At 31.2% G+C, this 23,634-nt stretch overlaps 1 protein-coding gene across 1 annotated transcript; it reads left to right on the forward strand.

Annotated features, from left to right (window-relative positions):
• Positions 1 to 519: 519 nt before the first annotated feature.
• Positions 520 to 23,181, forward strand: LOC136989222 (BTB/POZ domain-containing protein 6-B-like). The gene is made up of 4 exons (XM_067287317.1): positions 520 to 538; positions 613 to 729; positions 10,157 to 10,586; positions 21,069 to 23,181. Exons 2-4 carry the CDS (start codon positions 660 to 662, stop codon positions 22,114 to 22,116), a joined length of 1,548 nt encoding a protein of 515 aa, XP_067143418.1. The 5' UTR covers positions 520 to 538; positions 613 to 659; the 3' UTR covers positions 22,117 to 23,181.
• The last annotated feature ends 453 nt before the right edge of the window (positions 23,182 to 23,634 follow it).

Consider the following 23,634-nt stretch of genomic DNA (forward strand, 5'->3'; position numbering starts at 1 on the left):
TTTTTCACGAATATATTTTCAATAATTATTATCGTCTGATGACAATTTCTTAATTGAGATTTTTTTAAAAAGAATAATCTTGTAAAATCGAATCCGATCGATGGCCGAAGCGGTCGGAGCGTCGGCCTACCGCTCCAGGGCCCGAAATCGAAGTCCAGGAATTTTCCGGTGGGATGATTTGTCCCGGATGAGTAGGACCCCGATCCTCCCTATCTGGCCGAACCTACCACTCTCAAAAAGGCCCTCAAAGGCCCAAAGGAAGAAAAGAGCATAAGGAAATAAAATACCTTTATTCTTCCGTTAAATGTCCGATTTGTCACGTCATCGATCGAATAATTTTAAAAATATTTTACAAAATTTTTTCTGCGAAATAAAAGTAAATTAATATTTACCGACTTTATTTAATTTTAAAATTAACCGTAGTAGTATTAAACGAATATTATCGGGTAAAATCATAAAGTTTTAAAATTTCATTTGTTAATAGCGTTATTTTCGAGCGACAGGGTGCGCTGTCGGATTGTTTGGTTTGTGTAAAAGGGTTAGTGTGTTTGTTACTATTTCTCCGTTTCATGGAAATATTTTACGAATCGACAATTTTACGATAATATTTAGAATAACGATCGAAACGAATTCTAATAAAAAAGTATAGATATCAAAAAATGTCCGCGAAGACGAATAAAAGGCGAGAGGAAACGTCCTGCCCCGCTTCTAACAAGAACTGGATGATAGGTAAACATTCCGTTCCTTAACTAAACATTACCATTTCTTTCAAATATAAACTGAGAAATAACGTTTTGCTGTTTCTTCGTGAAAGTCCAATCCCAGTTGAAATTATGTAAAATATTGAATTATACAAACATCCAGTGATATGTTGTGAACGTAAATTAAATTGTTTAAAGTTCTTTATAAATGTTAGCAAATGAAGCATTGTGATCCGGATTCAAACCGGATGCCTGGTATTCGACTTGGGCATCGGGTATTGGGGTGTTGTTCCCCGTCTCTCCGACACGTCTTCTCCAGGCTCTCTTGGATTGAGTTTATGGGTAACTGTCCACGCGGTGTTGGTTTTCGCCTAGGCGAATTGAGTGTTTGGTTGGAAATATATTATTCGGAGACCATTACTGGGTTGAGGTTCCTTTCTAATATATCAATATGATTTGAGGCAGAAATATTTAGTAATGGTTAAAATATGAAATTTGAATTATTGGACCATTCCGACCAATTGTATGGTCGGAAATATATTTCGTAGATCGTGTTTCGAGAATTCTGTCTTTAAAACGAACCGTCTGAAATTATTTAATGTGAAATATTAATAACGAAGGCTCGATTTGGTCTTAACCGTTCTAATTTAAATTTGAAAATTATAAATTTTGTAAATTTGTATGGTATGTATGTTTACGTGTGTTTGCGTAGACGAGTTTTATGTAAATAATTATGGTAAATCATTGAAAATACGAATTTGGTCGTTAAAAAATGGATACAAATTATTCTAGTGTCAACTTTGATTGCCGTCCTTTCTTGTCGATGTCCTTTAGACCCCGCATTGTCGATATTCTAATATCGGTTTGGAATCTGTGTATTTTTTGATTAAATATAGTTATTGTGTAAATTATATTTTGAACTTTGTATGTATTCCTACATTCCTTGTGAAACTGGCTTGAACTTAGAACACCTAAACTTGAATTACAGTGTATTTGGAGTTTGCTGTATTTAAATGTTAATTTATGTGTATGTTTGAAAATTGACATGGAGTCTGGCCTCAATTAGTATGGATTTTTGACACTTCACTATATATGATTATTAATCAGTCTTTGAAAAAATACATATTTAAGATTTCAAAAAAGTTGTAATCAAAATTAATGTCATCTGTACAATAGAAAATTATGATAAGAATTAATTTCAACAAAATAATTTTAGTTTTAACTCATAATTAAGTAATAATCACAGAATATTATTAATGATTCAATTATTTTTTCGACTTTGTTATATTTATATGATTAGCTTAGAATAAAAACAATACTTATTGTATAAATTTATTTTGTTTATTTCAGAAAATAGTTAAAACTTAATTAAAAATTAGTTTTAAGTTTTAGTTTAAGTTGACAGGAAAAAAATGAATCCATAATTCAAATACATCTTGCGAAAAATCAGTCATATATTTTTATCATCGTTTCTGGATTTGGATGAAAATATTTGTTCCAGGAACTCTGTGTCATATTTCCAGACTATTGATTATGATGATTCATAGATATTTTCATGCAGAAAGGTCAAATATCTTGTAGTTTTAAGTTAACATGTAATTTGAAATCAATGACATTTGTTTTAACATTTTGTACTTTGATTTTTATACAGTTTTGAAATAAACACTTGCTTAATATAATTAAAATTAGTAAGACATATTACTGCAAGTATATTTATCAAGAGTATCTTACTTCTGTCTAGATAAATATTTTTTTAATTACTTTTGTATTCTGTTGTAACTGAAGAATTCATTCTTGTTTCAACAGTATTGTATGTATTCATTGTATTTTGTTTGCTGTAATATTAGATTTAATATATCTTTAATTAGATGAATCATTAATAATAATAATTATGGTTTAGGATATTACTCAGTGTATGTCCTAATTTATTAATCATTTTCAGTTTAATTAATAAGTTTTTATCAGATGCATCAAATTTTATCTTCACATTCAAATTTCGTCTTCATTGGAAATAATTATATATTAATTATTTGATTGGCATGTTTTCTGTGGATTGTTTTTTCATGTCTGTATTAACAAAGAACTCGTTACATCATTATCTTGAATGATTTTGAAATCTTCCTAATGAAATGAACAATTGACAAAATTCAAGTTGCTAAATTTTTGATCTTTATGTTTAATATTTTGGTACTTTTTAAGTTCTTTGTAAGAGATAAAATATTGAATTATTAATTTATTAAATTTTTCTCAATTAGATATTTTAAATTGATCTACTTCATACAATAATTCCGAAGACTTTTCTCCTGATATGAATCTGTTCTTTTCTGGTGTTTATTTTATTTTTTTAATTTTTCAATAAAATTTAACTTAAAGGAATAATTATTTGTTATTGTTAAAAATTTGTTTTTTCTACATAATTAATTATTATACAGGTATACCTCAAGTTACGTCGTTTTCGATTATACGTCGTTTGTCAAAAAAGTATATGGAAAAATAAAAATCAAGTTTCAGTCATTTTATTCGACTTTACGTTCGTCTGCCACAAATATTGAAGTCGTAATATCACTAGAAAAGTGTTAAAAGCACATAAAATCATATTAAAATATGTACATTTATAATAAATGTTAATATAATCATTCGAAATCCTAGAGAACGAAACACAAAAACATCTGTGTTTCTGTGTTGTCGTCTTATTTAGCGGTCTTCAAGTGCTCGTTATTGGCGTTTTCCTCCATAGTTTCAACTTACGTCGCAACTACATTGTAAATTCGACTTACGTCATTTTTCGACTTGCGTTGCCTCTCCTGGAACCAATTACCGACGTAAGGCGAGGTATACCTGTATTTCACTTACATGAAAACTTAACAACTTTTTAATTTCAAATAAAATTTTTATTAAGAATACTTTAATTATTACATGAATATAAAATGAAATTTAACTGTTTACTAGGACTTTATTTTCTTAATTCTAAAATAAATTGTGTTTTGAAATGTTATTAAGTCGTTATGGATTTTTATGTCAAAAAATATGAAATATGTCAGAAATATGTCGAAAAATAAATATGATAACATAAAAATGCTTTTTAAAAGACATAAACTACAAAGGCATTTCCTAGTACAGTAGTTGTTGTAAATCTATATATTTAATACGTATGTGTTAACTTATATCCTGGCAACTATATAAAAGAAATGACCTATTTATTCATCTTAATATAATTTCAGTAATTTAAAATGCGATTCAAGTAATTACTTTACTTTAATCTTATTTTAATAAGCTATTAATTTAATAGATACAAGCAAAGTTATAATAATTAATTAAAAATATTCTAATTATAGATTTGTAAGCATTTATCAGATTTTTTTATTTCACAGTTTTTAGTAGAAACCAATTTTTTTTTCTTTGCAATTTCTAAGACACAAGCTTTTCTCTTAAAAAGAGTTGTGAAGCAAAACATAGTAATTTATAATTCATTATTATAAATTTTGTAAATAATTATATAATTCGTAACTATGACATTTATCAAAGTCATAAAGTTAGCCTGAGAAGTAGAAAATGAACATAAGTTATGAAAATACAAGTAACAACACACCCAACAGCCGTAAGTGAACGGGTTAATTTTAGTAGCGCCATCTCTTGCGCAAACTAATAATTAGAATAGAAAGGCCGTGGGCGCGGATGCGTCCTCAGTTGTGGCTCATATGTGCTGGAAGAGGAGATCGGAACGAAGGTCTGGGTAGAGTAACTGGCAACTCATCCGCACAGCAAGTGGGAGTTGCGGGTTCGAGTCCCGCTTCGGGCCGATTCTTTTCTTCCAGTTTATTCTAATTAGAAGTTATGAATGATAAATCTACTAATTTCTATCTCTAAGATCAATTAGATATTATTAATATCTGTATTTAGAAGTATCTTCCTTCCACATTTCAACAAAATTGTAAATATAACATAAAATCAAATAAAATCTAGATTTGTAATAGATAATTTTAATATCAATATGGGGTAGTAAACAATATCAATAGGAAATGTCACTAGTAATAAAATTTTTTCCTGAAACTGCACATTTGCCTATTAAAGATTATACATCTTTCTGTCTATGTAACTTTCATTACAAATGTTGCAAATAAACATTTTTAGTTTCACTATAAACACCATTTCAGCATCAAGAAAATTATTAATTGCAAGATAAATTATTATTACTTGTATGATATTGCTTTACAACTTTATGATCTGTCTCTCTGGTAATACAATAATACAATAGCAAATGTACGTTTTCAATAATAATAATTAATTATGAATGTATACAAAATTGTCACAACATATTATTTTTTCATGTTAGTTAATAACAAATTTGTAACAGTGACAGTTGCAATTATCATATTGTAATAACTTTAATAATTAAATAGTTTTAATTAATTTTATGGCTAAACTTTGATAATTTTTCTAGATCAGTTTGATGCACAGTTAAAACCAACAGCTTGGACCAGTTAATCTCTAAACTTTCCAAGAATTATCAATGCTATATTTCGTTATGTCGGCTTGATTCAATACATGTTCCTAGTAACTAAGTTAGTATTATATATAATTGTAATAGAGAACTTGATCAGCAAAATGAAATAATAGTGCTATATTAATGTATCTTAAAAATGATTTAATTCATATTTAGATGTCATAACTTATTAATTGTGCTTGTCTAGCTTGTATTAGTTGTGGGTTTGAGCTTTTTCTGTTATGTATTCCTTCTGCATATTTCTAATTTATTAATAAAATTTATTTGCTTAAAGTTATTAAAAGACAGCAATTCATTCTCTTTTTTAATGATAAACTTCTGGTTTGATGGATATGGCAACAAAACATTTGGACACTGCCAAAGGAGGATATCCCAGGAAGACTTTCTGTAGAAAACTAGGCCCTATTTAGGTGTTAGACACATGAAGAAAACCTAGAAAATTTTGTGGTAAGACCTTTGGCAAGTTGCAAACTCATGATGAACTGTCAGTATTCAGTGATTGTTTTCCACTTGGGCACTGGTGGACACCGATAAACTTCTGTAATTAGCATAAAAATATCTTTAAAAATTCAATGATTTGGTGTATTTATTATCAGAGTTTGCTAGAGAACAAAAATGTAGTTTATTCAAAGATAAAAATTTTCATGTTTTATTAAGAAATAATAATAATAATGTAAAGAAAGTGGAAATGTAAGAATATTGAAGATTCAATGAATAAACTATAAAAAAATCAAACAATTCAAATAACAAGATAGCAATCTCAATTGTAAATTCAAATTTATTTTTATTTGATAAAGTACGTGTTTGGTTCAGCTTTCTGATGATAAGAAGAAAAATAGTTTAAACGAAATTATTTACAAGTTTAATATTTACTTTTATGAAAGATGACTATATTCAGATAGATATGGAACTTTTTGAAAGTATAATTAAATCTTTAAAAAATAATAAAGCTAGTGGCATTGGTGAAATACCAGCAGAGCTAATTACGTGTGGATATGATAGGTTACTTAGAATTTGCAAAAACTTAATGGAACGATGTATAAATGAAGAAGATATCCCACGAGACTGGAAAGTTGGATATCTGTCACCAATATACAAAAAAAGCAAAAAAGATAAGTGTAAGAATTACAGAGGTATTACTGTTACATGTACATTCAGCAGGATATATGGAAAATTATTAAAATATTACTTAGAAGAGGAATACAAAGATATGGAAAATGAGGAACAAGCATGTTTTAGGAGTGGAAGATCCACACTTGATCATATTTTCTGTGTTAGACAAATAATCGAGAAAAAGTTGCTAGAAATGAAACTCTACATTTATTATTTAATATGACAAGAAAGCTGAAAGAAGAATACAATAACCGAGGACTAAATAAAAATATGGGAAAAACTAATTATATGGTAATTGGAACTGAAAACATACATGATTTAAACACCAGTGATACTACACCGGAGTAAAGTAAACAAACATACCACTGAGCCTGTTACTGGTGTATGTCTTCTAATAAACAGACTGTTACGAACATTTTCAAACTCTGGGGTTCTTCTTCAGCTAACTAATAACTCCTGAACGAATGCAATTCAAATTAAATTCAATTGGAACACTAGTCAGAACTCTATTGCGTGGATATCGATAACGTCATTCGGGCACGCGCCCCTTTAACAGATGATTTAGTTTTGGAGGAAAATGGAAAAATTGAACTGATTAAAGGATGTGATGAATTTAAATATTTAGGAACAAAAATTAGTAATGATGGTCAGATGGAAATTGAAATTAGGGACAGAATTATGAAAGGAAGATCTATGATAACAATGTTAAATGGAATCCTATGGGATAAACAAATCTTTAAAACAATAAAAATAAACATATATAAATCATTAGTTCTAAGTGTGATAACATATGGAGCAGAAGTGTGGGTATTAAATTCAAAATTTAAATCTAAATTAGAATCTACAAAAATAGACTTTTTGAGAAGATCCACTCGTTGTTCAAAACTAGATAAAGTAAGAAATGAGGAAATTAGGAAAAAATGGATTATCAAAACTCTGTAGTTGATTATATCTGTAACAAACAATTAACCTGCTATGGCATGTTCGGAGGATGGAAGAAGGTAGACTACCACAACAGATATTGAAATGGATTCCGGCAGGCAGAAGGATGAGAGGAAGGCCGCAGACTACATGGATAGATGATGTAACAAAAGCTTTGGAGGACTGACAGGAGGATTGTCGAGACAGAACAGAATGGAGAAGAAAAGTTTGGGCACAGGAAGATGCTTAAGCATTATTAACATGTACAATAATAATATATACTTTTATTTTTTTTTACTCCAGAAATGACTACAAAATAATCACTTATTAGACAGAGTTTTTATTTTACAAAATAAAATTACATTATTTAAAGAATTAGTAAGAAGTAGAATGACAAAAAATAGGCAATAAATAAAGAAGTAATAAGAAGAAAAGTTACCAGTTGTAAAGTAGTCAGCAACAAAATATGGAGAAATATTACAAAACTTTACAGAAGAAGAGTCACAAAAAACTAAAACTGTAAACACAGATTTGACTGTAAAGTTATTTGTTAGATGTTCAGGAGTTATAGAGAAGTACTTTTATATAGTAATAAGCAGGAAACTAAGATAATACTATTTGTTGATATTTAGATGAAAAATTAGACATTTTCTTCATTCCAATATACAATAGAAGAAAAAACTGAATTATGTAAGAAGTACAATAAGAGAGATACTTAAAAGAGATAATGACTTGAAGAAGACTTCAAAATAACAATAAAAAAATAATGATCTCAAGTGAAATGTAGATATTAATGAACAAGAAAAATGAATTTATGTATTATAGTGCAGTATCAAAAAATTTCTGAAATTTTATAAAGTTTTTTTGAAGACATAAGCTAGTGGTGTATAACTAGACAAAATAAACATCTGCATAAGCTATGGGAGCAGTCAGTGGGCCATGGATACAAGTTTGCGATTGCAACTTAAAATCATCATATAACCCATCCACATAGCCCACACTTCCTTTCAAATTGTCATTTAAATGTGGATTACACACGAAAATAGTGTGTTAATACATAAACCAACACCTACAAACTCGACGTCGACTCGCAGTGTATTAATTACAGGAAATTAGTGTACAGCCATATTTGATTCTTTTAATTCTGATGTTGTCTTCATTAATTTCACTTTTTTTTATTTATCATTTATTACTAATTCTTAATATTGTATAAAAAGGTAAGAAGCATATACAGGAAATCGTCTTTAGTTCAAAATTCAAAGGAGAAAATAATTGCATTTTGAATTAACCAAGATTTACATATTTCTTTACAGTATGCCAAATGCTGTGTAACTGATGAAATTTATGAAGCAAACAGAATATGGTTATGTATACAAAATGCTACTTTTGTTATTTGATAATTATTACTAATAATATAAATAAACTGCAGGTAAACAGAATGTGTCCTGTGGTTTATTTTCCACCAGTGAGAAGCTTACAGGTTGCCGAATAGGTTTTATAAAAAATAAAGCAGAATTGTCTAAATATACTCCAAATTATTTTTAAAGTAGACCAAAAAGACCAAGTAAGTTCCCCAAATCTAGTAATGTAGAGCCCTCAATCTGCTATAGCCAAATCTGAAACCTAGCTATATTTTATGAGATAGGAGAAAAAGGGTAGTTGATGAGTAAGGTGACACCTGAAAATGTGTTACTATAAAAGCAAAGCCAGGTTGATCAGATTAGAGTTGTTCATGGTCTGTTGTTCTCTTATAGTATGGCGGCATGTGAACTTCAATCTAAACATAGGAGTTAATATATGCATATCACAGTTCAGACAGAATTTGCACGTCAAATTTTTAACTAACCAAATTCCTTGATGTATAAACCTCTATATCCCTGGCCAGGACAGCAGACTAATGGGATTTTGAACTATCTGAGTTTGAATTAACAAGAATTTCCTATACAAGATTCAATAAATAAATGATAAAGGATCAGTATATGAAAAATATAATATTAAGACAGGATTCTTATACTGTAGGAAAACATTTTATAGTGAAATAAACTTTAATGTTAGGATATTGAATGCTTTTGATGGAATTATGCAAAGTTAGTTGATTAACATTGAACAAAAATTAGGATTCTATAAAAATTTTCTGATTAAAAAAAAGTATTGAATTTCTTAAAGAAAATTAATTCTATTTATTAACTTCTATAACAGTTTTTATTCTTTATTTTTATTATGGAATGTTTTAGAAGTTGATAGCAATAGTTCATAATGCCAAAAGGTACATATCTTATACATAAAACTTAATATTTAATATTGACTTGCTGATTAGACAAATAACTTGTTTACCAGTTTAAAAATTTCTGATATTCTAGGAATCCTTGGACTTGTATTTAATTTGTAAATCAAGTTGCATTTGAAGCATTTCTTGGAATCAGTAAATGAACGAAGTAAGAAGAATACATATATGCGGATCAGGCAATAAGACAACCTATCACTGCTTCAGTAGTTTAAATCTGATTCAGGCTCTCAAAATTTATTATTTGAGTTGGTAGTTTTCTTCATTAAACAGTAGTAATTTTTTTATTGTTTTTGAGGTATTTCATTTTTCATGAATATATAATGTTAGAATTTTGTAAAATTATTTTCAAATTTTTAATTAAAAAATCACACCTTTGTCAATCCAGCAAGAATTTAATAGCATAAAAACGTTTTAATCATTTTAAACAATCTTCCTCAGTTACAGAAAACAGAACATCAAAAATAGAACGTAAAATGATTATGGAACTGAGGAAGATCGTTTAAAACGACTGAAAACGTTTTTATGCTATTAAATTCTTGCTGGATTGACAAAGGTGTAATTTTTTAACGTATTCCGTATCCAGTACATAGTTTGTCAAATTTTTAATATTTAATTTTTTTTAAATTTCAGGTAGTAGCAATTTACAGTCCAGTCCTACAAACTTGGGTATACATCCTTCATCTCCTACATTTAATATTTCCTTGTCTAGTCCACCTTCGTATAAATCGTCATCTGGTTTACAGACACCTCCACCAATTACATCTGGAAGTACTACTGTTAACGCAATTTCTAGTCCCGTCGAAACCATCGATCCCAACTGGCAAGCTAGTAAAGCGAGTATTCGAGAAAGAAATGCAGCTATGTTTAACAATGAACTTATGAGTGACGTCCATTTTCTAGTTGGTCCAAAAGGAAACACACAGCGAATACCTGCTCATAAATACGTTTTGGCAACTGGCAGTTCAGTTTTTTATGCAATGTTTTATGGTGGACTTGCCGAAAATAAATGTGAAATAGAAATTCCCGACGTAGAACCGGCGTCCTTTCTGGCACTTCTAAGGCAAGTATCCCAAAAATAATTAATAGTAAGATTAAATATTTTAAAATTACATAACCAAAGATTTTAAATAGAAAATATTACATAAATAATAATATTATTAACTGTTGTTATTAATTATTATGAAGAAATTTTTCGCTTAATAATAATAAATTAATATATTTTTAACTGTTTATCAAAGCACAGAAATTTACTGTCTTATGTTTGCGGATAAAACGATAAAATCTTTAGTAACCTTAATATGTTACATAAAATTATGAGAACATTCGAGACAATATTTAATATGTTAATCATGACCAGGTGGCATATGTACTGGGGTTGTTGACCTGTGGTTTAGAATAATTCTCATGGACATAAAAGGTTGATAAATAAAAGCAAATGAAGATGCTTGTTTTAAAATGTAACACTTATGTATGATATATAATGGAAAATTAAATGACACTAGAGTGTAGGATATTTAATATATTAAGATAACTTACTGTAAAAACTAAAGTTAAGTTTAGAAAACTTCAAGTTTTCTAAACGTAACTTTAGTTTCCACAATTCGATTTTATATAATCACATAAAAATGTCTTCAATGTGAATATATAAAATCAGATTGTTGATAAAACAATTGTACTTATCGTTGCATTATTAAGTATAATATCCAGTAACTCTAGATTTAAAGAAAGACTAATCAAATTATCTATGCTATGCATTATTTTGTGAACTGTAGTTTAATGTATAAGAGGTAAATATTAATTCAATGTATGACTAGACACCAACCAAATGCCGAAACTCTATCGGGCTAGTTTAAGGCTAATTGCTAATTACTAAATGAATTACGTACCAATTTGGCTCTAGAGGTAAGCGTTAGGCGCCATCTCGTATTAACATTAATAATTATAATTTATTATTTTTTTGTCCGATGGTTATTTTTAAGTTTAATTATTTACAGACAAATTCGCCCAAGTAGGGATCACCATCCATTAGTTTGTGTTCCAGACAATACATTTTGGCGACCGACCTTTCTTTTTAGGCTACGAGCCGTCGAAAAAAGCTAAAAAGTCCTTTTTAAAACACAAAAAAGGATGGTGATCCCTACTTGGGTGAATTTGTCTGTAAATAATTAAACTTAAAATTATAATTTAATTAATTTTAAATAATTTAGAACTGCTGGGAGAAAAAATTGGCCTGGAGCGGAACTTGAACCCACAACTCCTGCTTAACCATGCAGATGCATTGCCAGTTACACTATCCAGACCTCCAGTCCGATTTTCCCTTCCAGCATATATAAACTAAGGTTATAACCAACGATGGTTATTACAACACTGGCTGGGGACACATTCAGCGCCCACGTCTTCTTAAAGCACTCAACTGACCATCGTAAGCCCCGGCAAGGCGTAATATATATAAACAACATCGCTAAACCCGATATATTATAAGACTAGATACCAACCAAATGTTGAAACTCTATCGGGCTAGTTTAAGGCTAATTACTAATAGGGTTTCGGCATTTGGTTGGTGTCTAGTCTTATAATATATCGGGTTTAGCGATGTTTATATAATTCAATGTACACTATATTTCTAGTATAGTGTATAATTGTGTATAAAAATAGTGTATAATTGGAGTAAAAATAATACCATCTCAATAACAGAAATAATTTTGGTATCACTAGTATCAATTAATAACATCTGATAAATAGACTTATAAGTTTAGTAAGCATTCTGAAAACTAGATACAATAAGATTAATGATACAGTAATACTCGTATCCCAAAATAATTGTCATATTTTTTAATTTATGCAAAATAAAATGCAAACTCAAAGAAAATGAGCAAGTTTTTATTTATTCATGGTGAAATAAAAATTTATTTTCAACAATAATGAAGTAATTTAGTCAACATTTAAGCATTCTGATGCTTAAATATTGGACTTATAAGTAGAAGGCATCAAGATCAAGCAGATACAAAAAGAATGTCTTCTATAGTAGTCTCCACTCTCTTAATGTGCATAATGTCTGTATAAACTGAGAAATGAAATCAAGCAGGCATAATTAATGTGGGGAACACTTATCTGTGTTTTTTTAAAAAAGAAAAAGTTGGTGGCATGATCTCAGATATATGAATTGCTGCAGGTTTTTGGGGAAGAGGTGGAAGGCTAAGTATAAACATAAATGTATTTAATTTAACACCAAATTCACTGAAGCATTGAATGATACAAGTGCTCTTTTGATGATAATGACACAACCAGAACATTGTCAAAATATGGAATGCATTCATTGAAGTAACTGGGGACACTAACCAGTTGTAACCTCTGAAATAGCAGCTGCAATTGGTGTTATTTGGAATTGACAAACTGGGCAATTATACATTGCTTAAGCGTAGAATATATGTCCATTGTGGAGGGATTGAGTATGAGGCTGCTCACATGGGTCAGGGTTTTGCTTTCTATGGTTGTTTTCACATGATTAAACTTAGTTACATCAGCTGTAACTCCAGCTACAGAAAACTATGCCTTGATCTGGGTAAACCAAATGTTGGATTTGCTCTTCAGAATGGAGGTACACATAATGCTACCTTTGAGACAAAAGCTGATTTGTCAATGACAATTGCAAATCTTGGTTGTTCATGACAAATGTGGTAGAACTTGGTACAAAAAGGAGAAAAATACATAGTCACCCAATAAGATATTGAGAAGTTGGAGATACTCATCCTGAAGATAGAATAAAAACTACAAGCCTCGAAATGGCAAAGAAAACATTGCAAAGGCATGTGGTTGAATAGATGGTTTACCAGTTGTAATGATTTCATCTACACTGCTAAGCAAAAATTGGTTTGTGGAAATAAAAAGACACAGCTCTTGATCAGGAAACAGTTTTATTGAACTGATTACTATAAGGCACATTTTACATACTTGGTTACAGCTGGGGAAAATTATATGTGCATCATAGATGGAAATTGACACAAGAGTAGAATGGTAACTACAGTAAGACCTCGTTTAGTGCTTTCTCGATCTCCTGCTCCCTAATTTGATATAATGTGGTCTGCTTGTAGCCTAAAAAAAAGTTCAAAATTTATGCTTGTTCAAATTATCGCTTCATTTCATTGATTTGTATATAATAAGATTATTCCCAAACACGAACAAATCAGCAAAAGGTGGAAATTTGTCATTGCACTGTATTTCCCCTAAATCTATGTTTGTTCGTTGCAATTTTGAAAAAAAATATAACATTATGGATGCCATAGACAATATCGACTTTGCTTGGCAAGAATTAACTGATAAATGCATGAACAAACTGTGAAAAAAGATATGACCAAGGATATCTAAAGATTCTCAATGAGAAGAGCCTATCGTTGACCGAATTGTCAACCTAATTGATACAGCAGGACAAGATGAAGGTGAGCAGGATATTGAAGAGTTACTGCGGGTTTCTGATGAGAGCCTTACCAATGATGACTTTCAAGAACTGGTAGAACAAGGAATTCATGTAGAACTGGAAAATAGTGATTCTGAAAACAAAGAAACCAAAGAACTTGTTAAAGATTTCCTTAGTAAAAGTTTGGTGATGATAATCGAAATCATTGATCAAACTGTAGCAAATGATGCAGATTTTGAAAGAAGTGAAAAAGCAAAACTAGGCATTTTGGATGCAATATCCTGCTACTGACATTTGCTCAATGAAAGAAAAAGAAAGTGACAAATGACACTAGATGAGTTTCTTGCAATAAAATCGAGAATTTCAGAAGAACCAGGACCTTCATCACAAAAATGAACTTTATATTTCTGTGTGCATATGTTTGTGTGTTATGTAACATATATTATTATGCAGATTAATATAAAAATAACTTAAAATTAAAGTAAGATCTATTTATTTTTGGTTGCGTGCTTTCTTTTCCCTATTTACTATGGGTTAAAATGATCTCGTTTAACACTGTTTCATTTAGTGCTTTGTTGTCTAGGAACACATCCTAAGCTCTAAATGAGGTTTTACTATAGTTCCTGACATGCCCAACTTGATGTCATGACATACTAAGGCTAAACAGACATGTGGTTATTTATAATTATTAATGTCATCCTTCTAATCAGACAATATCTAAGTTTAATTTAGACACTAGTTCTATTTAAAAAATTAAAATACACACTATTATTTAAAATACTCATTAAAAATTCTGCATCCTTGTAGAAAAAGTAAAGAATTATCACAGTTCTTTTGTCATAATTTCTAAATAAATTCATGATTTTCACAAAATACTAGAATTACAATGTTCTAATCTGATTTAAAATTATGAAAAACTGATAAATAGGATTAAATAAATTATGTATTTATGTAAGCAATGTCTCTTCTGTCATCTGTATTTCTTGACAGAAGTATTTTATATGTTGGTGTAGTAAAGGCAAGTGACATAATGAATTAAAAAAGAAACAGTGCTAAAAAAATTAAAAATAGGGTTTCCTTATATGTTGTTTATATTAAATAGATACTCCCTCAGTCCCAAAATAGTACGTTTACCATTTTTTTATTTTAAATATTGGCAACATTTATTCAAGTTAATTGTTTATTAAAGTTGTCATAGCAACTTCATGTATCAATAAATTAAACCATCTAATTACAATTTGTATCAAAGATAAGTTAAAAATAAGTAAAAACAACATTTTCAAAAATTCATCTGTTGCCATTCTATATTAGTGCAAGAAACTAAGAAAAAAGGTAAAACCACTAAATTTACATACATGAGTAAAAAAACAATTGAATGGAGAAATTGCCTCCCAAGAAGCATTAATTGCAATTCTGAGGCTGTATTAAAAGCCAAGACATGCTTAAATATTGACTAAATTATTTTACTATTGTTGAAGGTAAATGTTTATTTTACCACGAATAAAGAAAAACTTTCTAATTTTCTTTGAGTTTGCAGTCATGTATTACTACATCAGGAGTGAATATTTTGTTTTAATTCTAACCGATACGAAATTTCACTCATTAAATAGTGTAAAAAGTGCTTTGAAAGTAAAATGGATTTCCTTTTTTTCTCCTTAAGCTCAGTTTCAGTTTTTCATAAAAATTGAGGCCATTGTATGGTAAGCTAGATTGACTCATCCTTACTGTAAGCATACAACTATGTAAGTAGACAGTGGTACATAAGTGACCGAACTGATTAGACACAAAGTAAACAATGTTCTAATTTCACTTTGAAAACATAATTTCACTGCATTTTTGTGAATTTTCCCAATTAATGTCTGTAGATTTAACCAAGATACTATTCCATTTTATTGTAATGTTTTTACAGCTATTGCCATAATATTTTTTATACTTCAAATTTTCCTCAAACCTTATTCGTATGATCAGACATATTCTGTACCATGTTGTGTTCAGCAATGAGACTAGATTTTTTTCTTGGTGCTGATGATTATTCACTGTTATCTGCAAGCACAATTATCCTAGCTTCACACAGGAACAGTGAATGCTTACAGGACATATGCAATGACATTCTCAATAACATTCACCAGTGGAGTATTAAGCATAGGCAACCCACTAACACAGACAAATGCAAGAGCATGATAGTTGGTAGGAATGTGCCACTTGTCAGAAAGCTTACCTTTTGAATAGGTGCTCACAGAATAAAGTAAACAATAGAAATTAAATATTTAGGTGTTATTCTTGACAAGAGACTTACTTCACGCCCCACATCAAATACGTCATGGACAAAGCTAAAAAGATGGCCACCGCCCTCATTAGTATTACTAGGAACACATGGGGCCTTGGCCCTGATGCTACTAAGCTTATTTACAGGGGTGCAATTAAGCCAGCACTCTTCTAAGCTGTATAGCCATGTCTTGGGACCATGTGATTGCCAAAGTCTATAACCGTAAAAAACTGTTATCTGTTCAAAGGATTGCAGCTCTCTGCATTGTAAGACTTATAGGACTGCATCCACTAGTGCCCTTTTGGTAATGTCAGGATTGACCCCTATCGATTTAGAAATTAAATGCATTATTTGGCAGGAAAATCTCGTCACCTTACCCTGTCGAGTTTATAGCGACTTGGATGTCGACAAAATGATTAGAGTAGGTAAGATTCACCCAGTTTGACCTTGATCGATGATATCAAAAAATTCAGCATCGACAAAAATACCTTTCCGACTTACGATTACCACCCCTCCCATCAGCTTGCCCCTGACGTTTACTTCAAAGATCCAGGTGATCATCCCATGTTTAGGATTTACACTGATGGTTCCAAGATGGGTGATGATGTGGGTGCCACTTTTGTGGTTTACTCCGACTTAGGTCACGAGCTTCACAACGCTTGCTTCCATCTAGGTACTGTACATACTGCTCGATAGCACAGGCAGAAACTTTTGTTATTTATATGAGCTTAATTCGTGTTAGGCATAGGAAGGACAAAAGACACTACTTACACTATTGCATTTATTCTGACAGTAGGGTAGCTTTACACAGGATTGCAAAGTCTGATAGCTGCTTAAAACTCATCCATCTCTTACACCACATTCTAAGACACTTAGGCTATGTCCTACGTGGCTGTGTCCAGTGAACCGCGGGCATGAACGTGCTTCCAAGTGTAGCGGACAAACTGATTCAAGCAAATGTGCGCATCCAGAGTAACCATGTTTAGCATGCAGCGACCACCTGATGATGCTCCTACACACGTGTGCGGGAAGCAGCTACCAAGCAAGTTTGATTGCTGCTTCCACTGCTTGCACTTCCAAAGAAGAAAATGGCTGATTTTGTAGATAAATAAAAACAAAATGACAAATAAACCGTGTATATACGTTGTATGTACTTAAATTAATGTTTTACATAATTTAATAATTTCTGATTTTGTATAAATGTAACATTTTAAAAATAAAACTTTTTTTAACTTATTATTCTATAAAGATTCTTTATATTTGGTGTGTATCTAGTTAGTGATAACATTTACCTTTCAAATTTACCATTTTAATGCTTCTCATATTTTCCATAGTAGCATTTGACGAAGTCTTCTTGCTACCATCCAGTAAAACAACATGCATCCACTCTGGACAGAAGTCGCTCGCGTGTACAAAGATTCTTTTCGCCCGCAGTCGCTGGATGCTGCCGCATAGGATGTAGCCTTAGACAACATTAGAATAGATTTCCAATGGGTCCTGGGTCATGCAGGGATTCTCAGCAACAAGACCGTCTGACCGTCTTGCCAAACTAGCTGCAAAGTCTTCAGTCTCTAGTACTTTCAGTTACATTCCTACCTCGTACATCAACAATCACTTCAAGAAGCAAATCTTCATTCTCTGACAAGACAGCTGGGACCATGACACCAGTGGTAGGCTCACCTACACTTTCATCCCCAAGGTTGGCACTACTGCGATTCTTTGCCACTTTTACCCTAGTTACACCTATAAATAAATAACGACTAACCCGTTACAAAGCTACACATCCACAAGAGCCGAATTATTGGGCTAGAGTTGGCTATAATAAATAAATAATAAATAATTATTTATTTATTATAGCCAACTCTAGCCCGATAATTCGGCTCTTGTGGATGTGTAACCTAGTTACACCTTCACTTAGCTACTTATAGGACATGGCAACTTTATGCATTACTTGCATAGGTTTAACCTTGGGAACAATTCACAATGTGATTGTGGTATTCAGGAGGACCAAACACCACTTCACTTAGTTTTTTGCTGCAATAGGTACAATCACATTAGGGATAGTTTAATGAGACTGCTATTCTTGAAGGGTACAACTGGCCTTGCAACCCGCACCAACTCATTTACACGTGTACAATGTTCCATCATCTACTTGCATTCATATTCCTTAGTGGGGCTCTTGAGAGCCTTCTCACTTTAGGGGAACGGATGGCAATTAGCTTTCCCTTGCTTTGTTTCAACTGTCAGTATATAGCTGCTTTTGAACTTTGTATTTTAATTCTTATTTTCCATCTTTTTTTAGTCTAAATTTAGTTAGTTTAAGTTAGTCCTAGTTGTAAGTTAGATTAGGGACTCTTAGCTTGGTTTCCGGTTAGGTTAAATTAGATTAGGGTTGTTAGCTTTAGTCATCTGGTTAGGTTCGTCCTAGGTTATGGTAGGTTAGTTTAGTTAGTGAGTAAGTTAACATTCAAAAAAAAATATTTGGGTCTTGCTCGTTTGTCTCTGTCAATCCATTCGTCTTGTCTAATTTGTCATTGTGTTCGTTTGCTTTCGTGCTGTCTGTCTAGCTGTTAAGTAGTATTAAGATTCACAATTGCATTCAGTTTTATTAGTATTAAGTAGATATAAGTCTTCCTAGTAACAGCCACTTGGCACTAACTTCTACACTTAGCTATTCGTGGTGGCTCTCAATTATTGGTGTTTGCTACACTTAGGTTTTTTTTTTTTTTTTTAGATCCTTCAGGGGACTACGGCCTTGCAGCCTAAAAGCTGCATGCCAACATCAAACATAGAGGGTACTGTAGTCTTATGTATGCCATTCAGAGGAATCCTACCTTTCTCTACTGTTTATCTCCTCTCCCTCCTTCTTCCCCTCTCCTTTCCCTTACTCTCTTTTCTGCCGGCTAAGCACTTTGTGTATGGCTGATGTCTTTCTTGTATGTATGTATGTATGTTATCTGCAAGCATCAATTGCCCACAGAGTATCCTGTGAGTGTGCAATGCAATATCATCAGTTGTTATGTGACAGTACCTCTGATGTTTATAATAAAACGCGAAGAATCCCATTGATATATTGACAAAGTTTATGGCCAGTATTATTGTCATTTTTGACTGATAGTCCACAGATCATTTTTTGGCATGACAAATTCATTCAAACATTCTTTAGAGCTTGTCTGCAGGAGTTTACACAAATAACAAGATTTCCAGATCATTTATGTATTATGCATGTTTGAGGATTTTATTTGGCAATGCTTATGAGGTTTTTCTCAGCTAACCCAGAATGCATCTGAGTTGTGGGATCAAGTGAATATTGAGTGGTCTGATACCGCAGGACACCATTAGAAGGCTTTATGGCTATATGACAATGTTTTGTCTCTTAGCAAATTTTGGAAGTCATATTATGTACAGTTATACCTTGGGTTATGTCGTTTCAAGTTAAGTCGTTCTCAATTATATGTCATTTGTCAAAAAAAAAATATATATATATATATATATATATATATGAAAAAATAAAAAATCAAGTTTAAATCAGTTTATTCGACTTTAAATCCGTCCGCCACAAACATTGAAGTCGTAATATCACTAGAAAAGCATTAAAAGCACATAAAATCATATTAAAATATGTATATTTACAGTAAATGTTAATATAATCATCATAAATCCTAGAGAACGAAACATGAAAACATTTGTGTTCCTGTGTTGTTGTCTTATTTAGCGGTCTTTAAGTGCTCATTATTGGAGTTTCCTCCATTATTGGCCTTTAGTTACGACGTAAGTCAAAACTACGACTTACGTCGTAACTACACAAGTAAATTTGACTTACATTGTTTTTCGACTTACGTCGCCTCTCCTGGAACCAATTACCGACGTAAGACGAGGTATACCTGTACATTTTTTTCTTTTCTTTTGCAGAAATAGATATTAAATTTTTATTATCAAAATTTTTACTTTGGAAATATCTGTAAATAAAATGCTAATTAAAAGTTAAACTTAAAAATGTCTTAAACTTTTCAATATAAAACACTATAAGATGAAACAAATTATAGAAATACTTATACTGAAATAAAATTATGATTTTTATATTATATGATATTTATATTATAAAATAATGAAATAATATATATACACATAACTTTTTTAGGGTATAATATATATATTATACCCTAAAAAAGTTATGTGTATATATATTATACCCTAATATATATATATATCCTAAAGGAATTTCATCATAATAATTTTATTTATTAGTTATGAATGGAAACGTAAAAATAAGATACAAGAATTAATTACAGAATATGAAGTATCCGTAGTAAGATATCGTTGTGACTTATTCATTGGATTATTATGATCATTATAAACACTATAAACTTAATTTACTTCTTAAAATTAAATCCAAATCTACTCTCTTATATTGTTGCACATTTCTTACAGCTGTTGATAAAAATCTTACGAGCAAACAAAAAAAAATTTGTTTTTATTAAAAAAAGTCCATAAAGTCTGAAATCATTATTTACAACATTATCTAAATCATATGCAAATTTAGTTGGTCATACATTTAGCTCATAGTTGTCATATCCTTATACCATTTCTGTCTGCTAGAGATGCCAAATGGCTTGTTTCTGACTTTTCTATGATGTGTTCTGTATTGTTGTTTATAGTATTTGGCCTAAATTTTTTAACAAAACAATAATTGATCATTTTCAAGTTTTGGATAATTGTATGTTATCAGTTTTCATTTTTTAGTGTTTGATAAATATTAAACAAAATTCTTATTATAAAATCTACATTTTGTAATATGTCAATATCATAAACAAACAGTTTGATTTTATTTACATCATTAAAATGCTTTATTTATTTTCTAGGTACTTGTATTGTGATGAGATCAATTTGGAAGCTGATACTGTGTTAGCTACTCTGTATGCAGCTAAAAAGTATCTTGTGCCTCATCTGGCTCGTGCTTGTGTTTCTTATTTGGAGACCAGTTTGACTGCAAAAAATGCGTGTGTTCTTCTTAGCCAGAGTCGTCTGTTTGAAGAACCCGATCTGATGCAGCGCTGCTGGGAAGTGATCGATGCCCAGGCTGAATTAGCACTTTCGTCCGACGGATTCGTAGATATTGACTACAACACTCTAGAGTCGATCTTGCAGCGGGAGACCCTAAACACCAAAGAGTTGGTGTTGTTCCGAGCAGCCGTCAGCTGGGCGGCAGCCGAATGTGCCCGAAGGGAGTTGGAGCCAACTGCCGAAAATAAGAGGATGGTGCTCGGCAAGGCATTATATCTGATCCGCATCCCAGCCATGGCTCTAGAGGAATATGCAAACGGAGCTGCTCAGTCTGGCATTCTGACTCTACAGGAGACCACCGATATTTTTTTATTTTTCACGGCCTGCAATAAGCCAAATTTGAATTTTCCAACAAAACAAAGGGTTGGCCTCAAAACACAGATCTGTCATCGATTTCAGTCGTCTGCTTACCGAAGTAACCAGTGGCGTTACCGGGGCAGGTGTGATAGCATCCAGTTCTGTGTGGATAAACGAATTTTTATCGTGGGTTTTGGCTTATACGGGTCAAGCAATGGCTCTGCAGATTATACAGCCAAAATTGAGCTGAAGAGAATGGGTAAGGTGCTGGCAGAAAATAAGACCAAATTTTTCTCGGATGGTTCCAGTAATACCTTCCAGGTGTATTTTCAGCATCCCATTCAGATTGAAGCAGACACATTTTATACTGCTTCTACTATTCTAGACGGAGCCGAACTCAGTTATTTTGGACAGGAAGGCCTGACAGAAATCACCGTTGGCTGCGTCACATTCCAGTTTCAATGCTCTTCTGACAGCACCAACGGCACCGGCGTCCAAGGTGGGCAAATTCCCGAACTTATCTTTTACGGGCCATCTCCCGATTCATGAAGATTGCTTTAGCTGCAATGCCAGAAATCCCAACCTTTCTTTTTCATCATTTTATGCAGATTTTTATTTATGGGTTAATGTATTTTATTGATAGCTTCACTTAATAGTAATATGTGTTAATGCATCACTATTACTATTATTCATTTTATTTTTCTAAGTATTTAGTAAAAATCGATTTTTTTGTTCATTAATATATTTACTCAAGTAAATATATTCAAGAACAAAAATTCTATTGTTCATCCAGCGATAAGTGTTTGCGTGCGCACGCATATGTTCTTATCATTGGATGAACTTGATTATCTTTTCACCACTTACTTTTTATATATATTTAGAAATTAGGCGATAGATGAATGTCTACTTTTCTTTAGGTCGTTAAGATATCTTTTGAATCATTTTTTTTAATAGATTACTATCTTTTTATAGGAGGGATTAAGTCATTACAAATCATTATTTTCTTTTGCAAATCCTAATAAAAGTAGATAGTTAATCTCAATTAATTAAGAAAATCTTTGTTAAGGTGAATATATTTTAAAGAACTTTACGGTTTTCCTTTTATCTATTATATTTACTCACAGAGAAGATGAATTTTTACATGTGGATAGCTAACAAAATTGTTGACTGCCAAGTATAATAGAAGACTAGTAGCAATTAAGATGAGCTTTTTCTCGCGTGTGGCAAATTGTAGTACAATATTTATAATATATACATATAAATATATATATATATAAATCTAAATATATAAAGATACTATGCATCTCAGCAAATTGACAGGAAATATGCAGTAAAGCAAATATAGCAACTTTTTGTCTAATTTAAATGCTATATTATATTAAAAATATACATATAGAATGTGAATTGAGAAGGCATTTTAATTTTTTTACTTGTATTATGTTCATCTATTTTGTTAATTTAGTGGCATTGTGGTATTGCATTGGAAATTGCTTACGATTGGAAATCGAACACACTAGGTAGACATAAATTGCACCGATTCTGGGTATTCAAAAAGAGAGAATATTTAGAAAATTTATTATTCTGTTGTTAATTAAAATAGTTTTTATTTTTCAATATTTACATACTGCAATTTTTTTCTTGTTTAGAATTGTTTCCTATGCTTTAAATGACAATGCAAATTATTTTATTGTAATTTATACCAGAAATAGATTCCGGAATTGGTAATTCGTCTTGCTTCTTGCTAGTTTTCGTAGCTTTCTTCGTGTTAACCAATTACGTTTACAATACGGAGAGATTCCTAGTACTATCGGAGATTTCGTACATGGAAAATGCTCAACGTCATCCAGCCAACGATCAAAGAAAAATTTATACACTCTTACTCGAACAAATCAAATGCCATCCTTGCAGATTTTAAAGCTATATAATAATGTTACAACTTATTTTCTATAAAAGTGCAATTTCATAACAAATAGAATTCTGTCTGACATTTCTCGTCAGACCATTTTTGGGAGATTTTGCTAATTTTCCTTTCTATTAAGCACTCACGACGGAAATCGAATTATGTTC

Source organism: Centruroides vittatus, unplaced genomic scaffold (genome assembly GCF_030686945.1).
Source record: "Centruroides vittatus isolate TY-2023 unplaced genomic scaffold, ASM3068694v2 scaffold_450, whole genome shotgun sequence".
Taxonomy (NCBI): Eukaryota; Metazoa; Arthropoda; class Arachnida; order Scorpiones; family Buthidae; genus Centruroides; species Centruroides vittatus.

Excerpts from the sequence above, each read along its gene's own strand:
- LOC136989222 (XM_067287317.1), top strand. The coding sequence starts at position 660 with ATGTCCGCGAAGACGAATAAAAGGCGAGAGGAAACGTCCTGCCCCGCT. Across the intron at positions 730-10,156 it reads TAACAAGAACTGGATGATAG|GTAGTAGCAATTTACAGTCC; the intron begins GTAAACATTCCG and ends TTTAAATTTCAG. Across the intron at positions 10,587-21,068 it reads TCCTTTCTGGCACTTCTAAG|GTACTTGTATTGTGATGAGA; the intron begins GCAAGTATCCCA and ends TTTATTTTCTAG.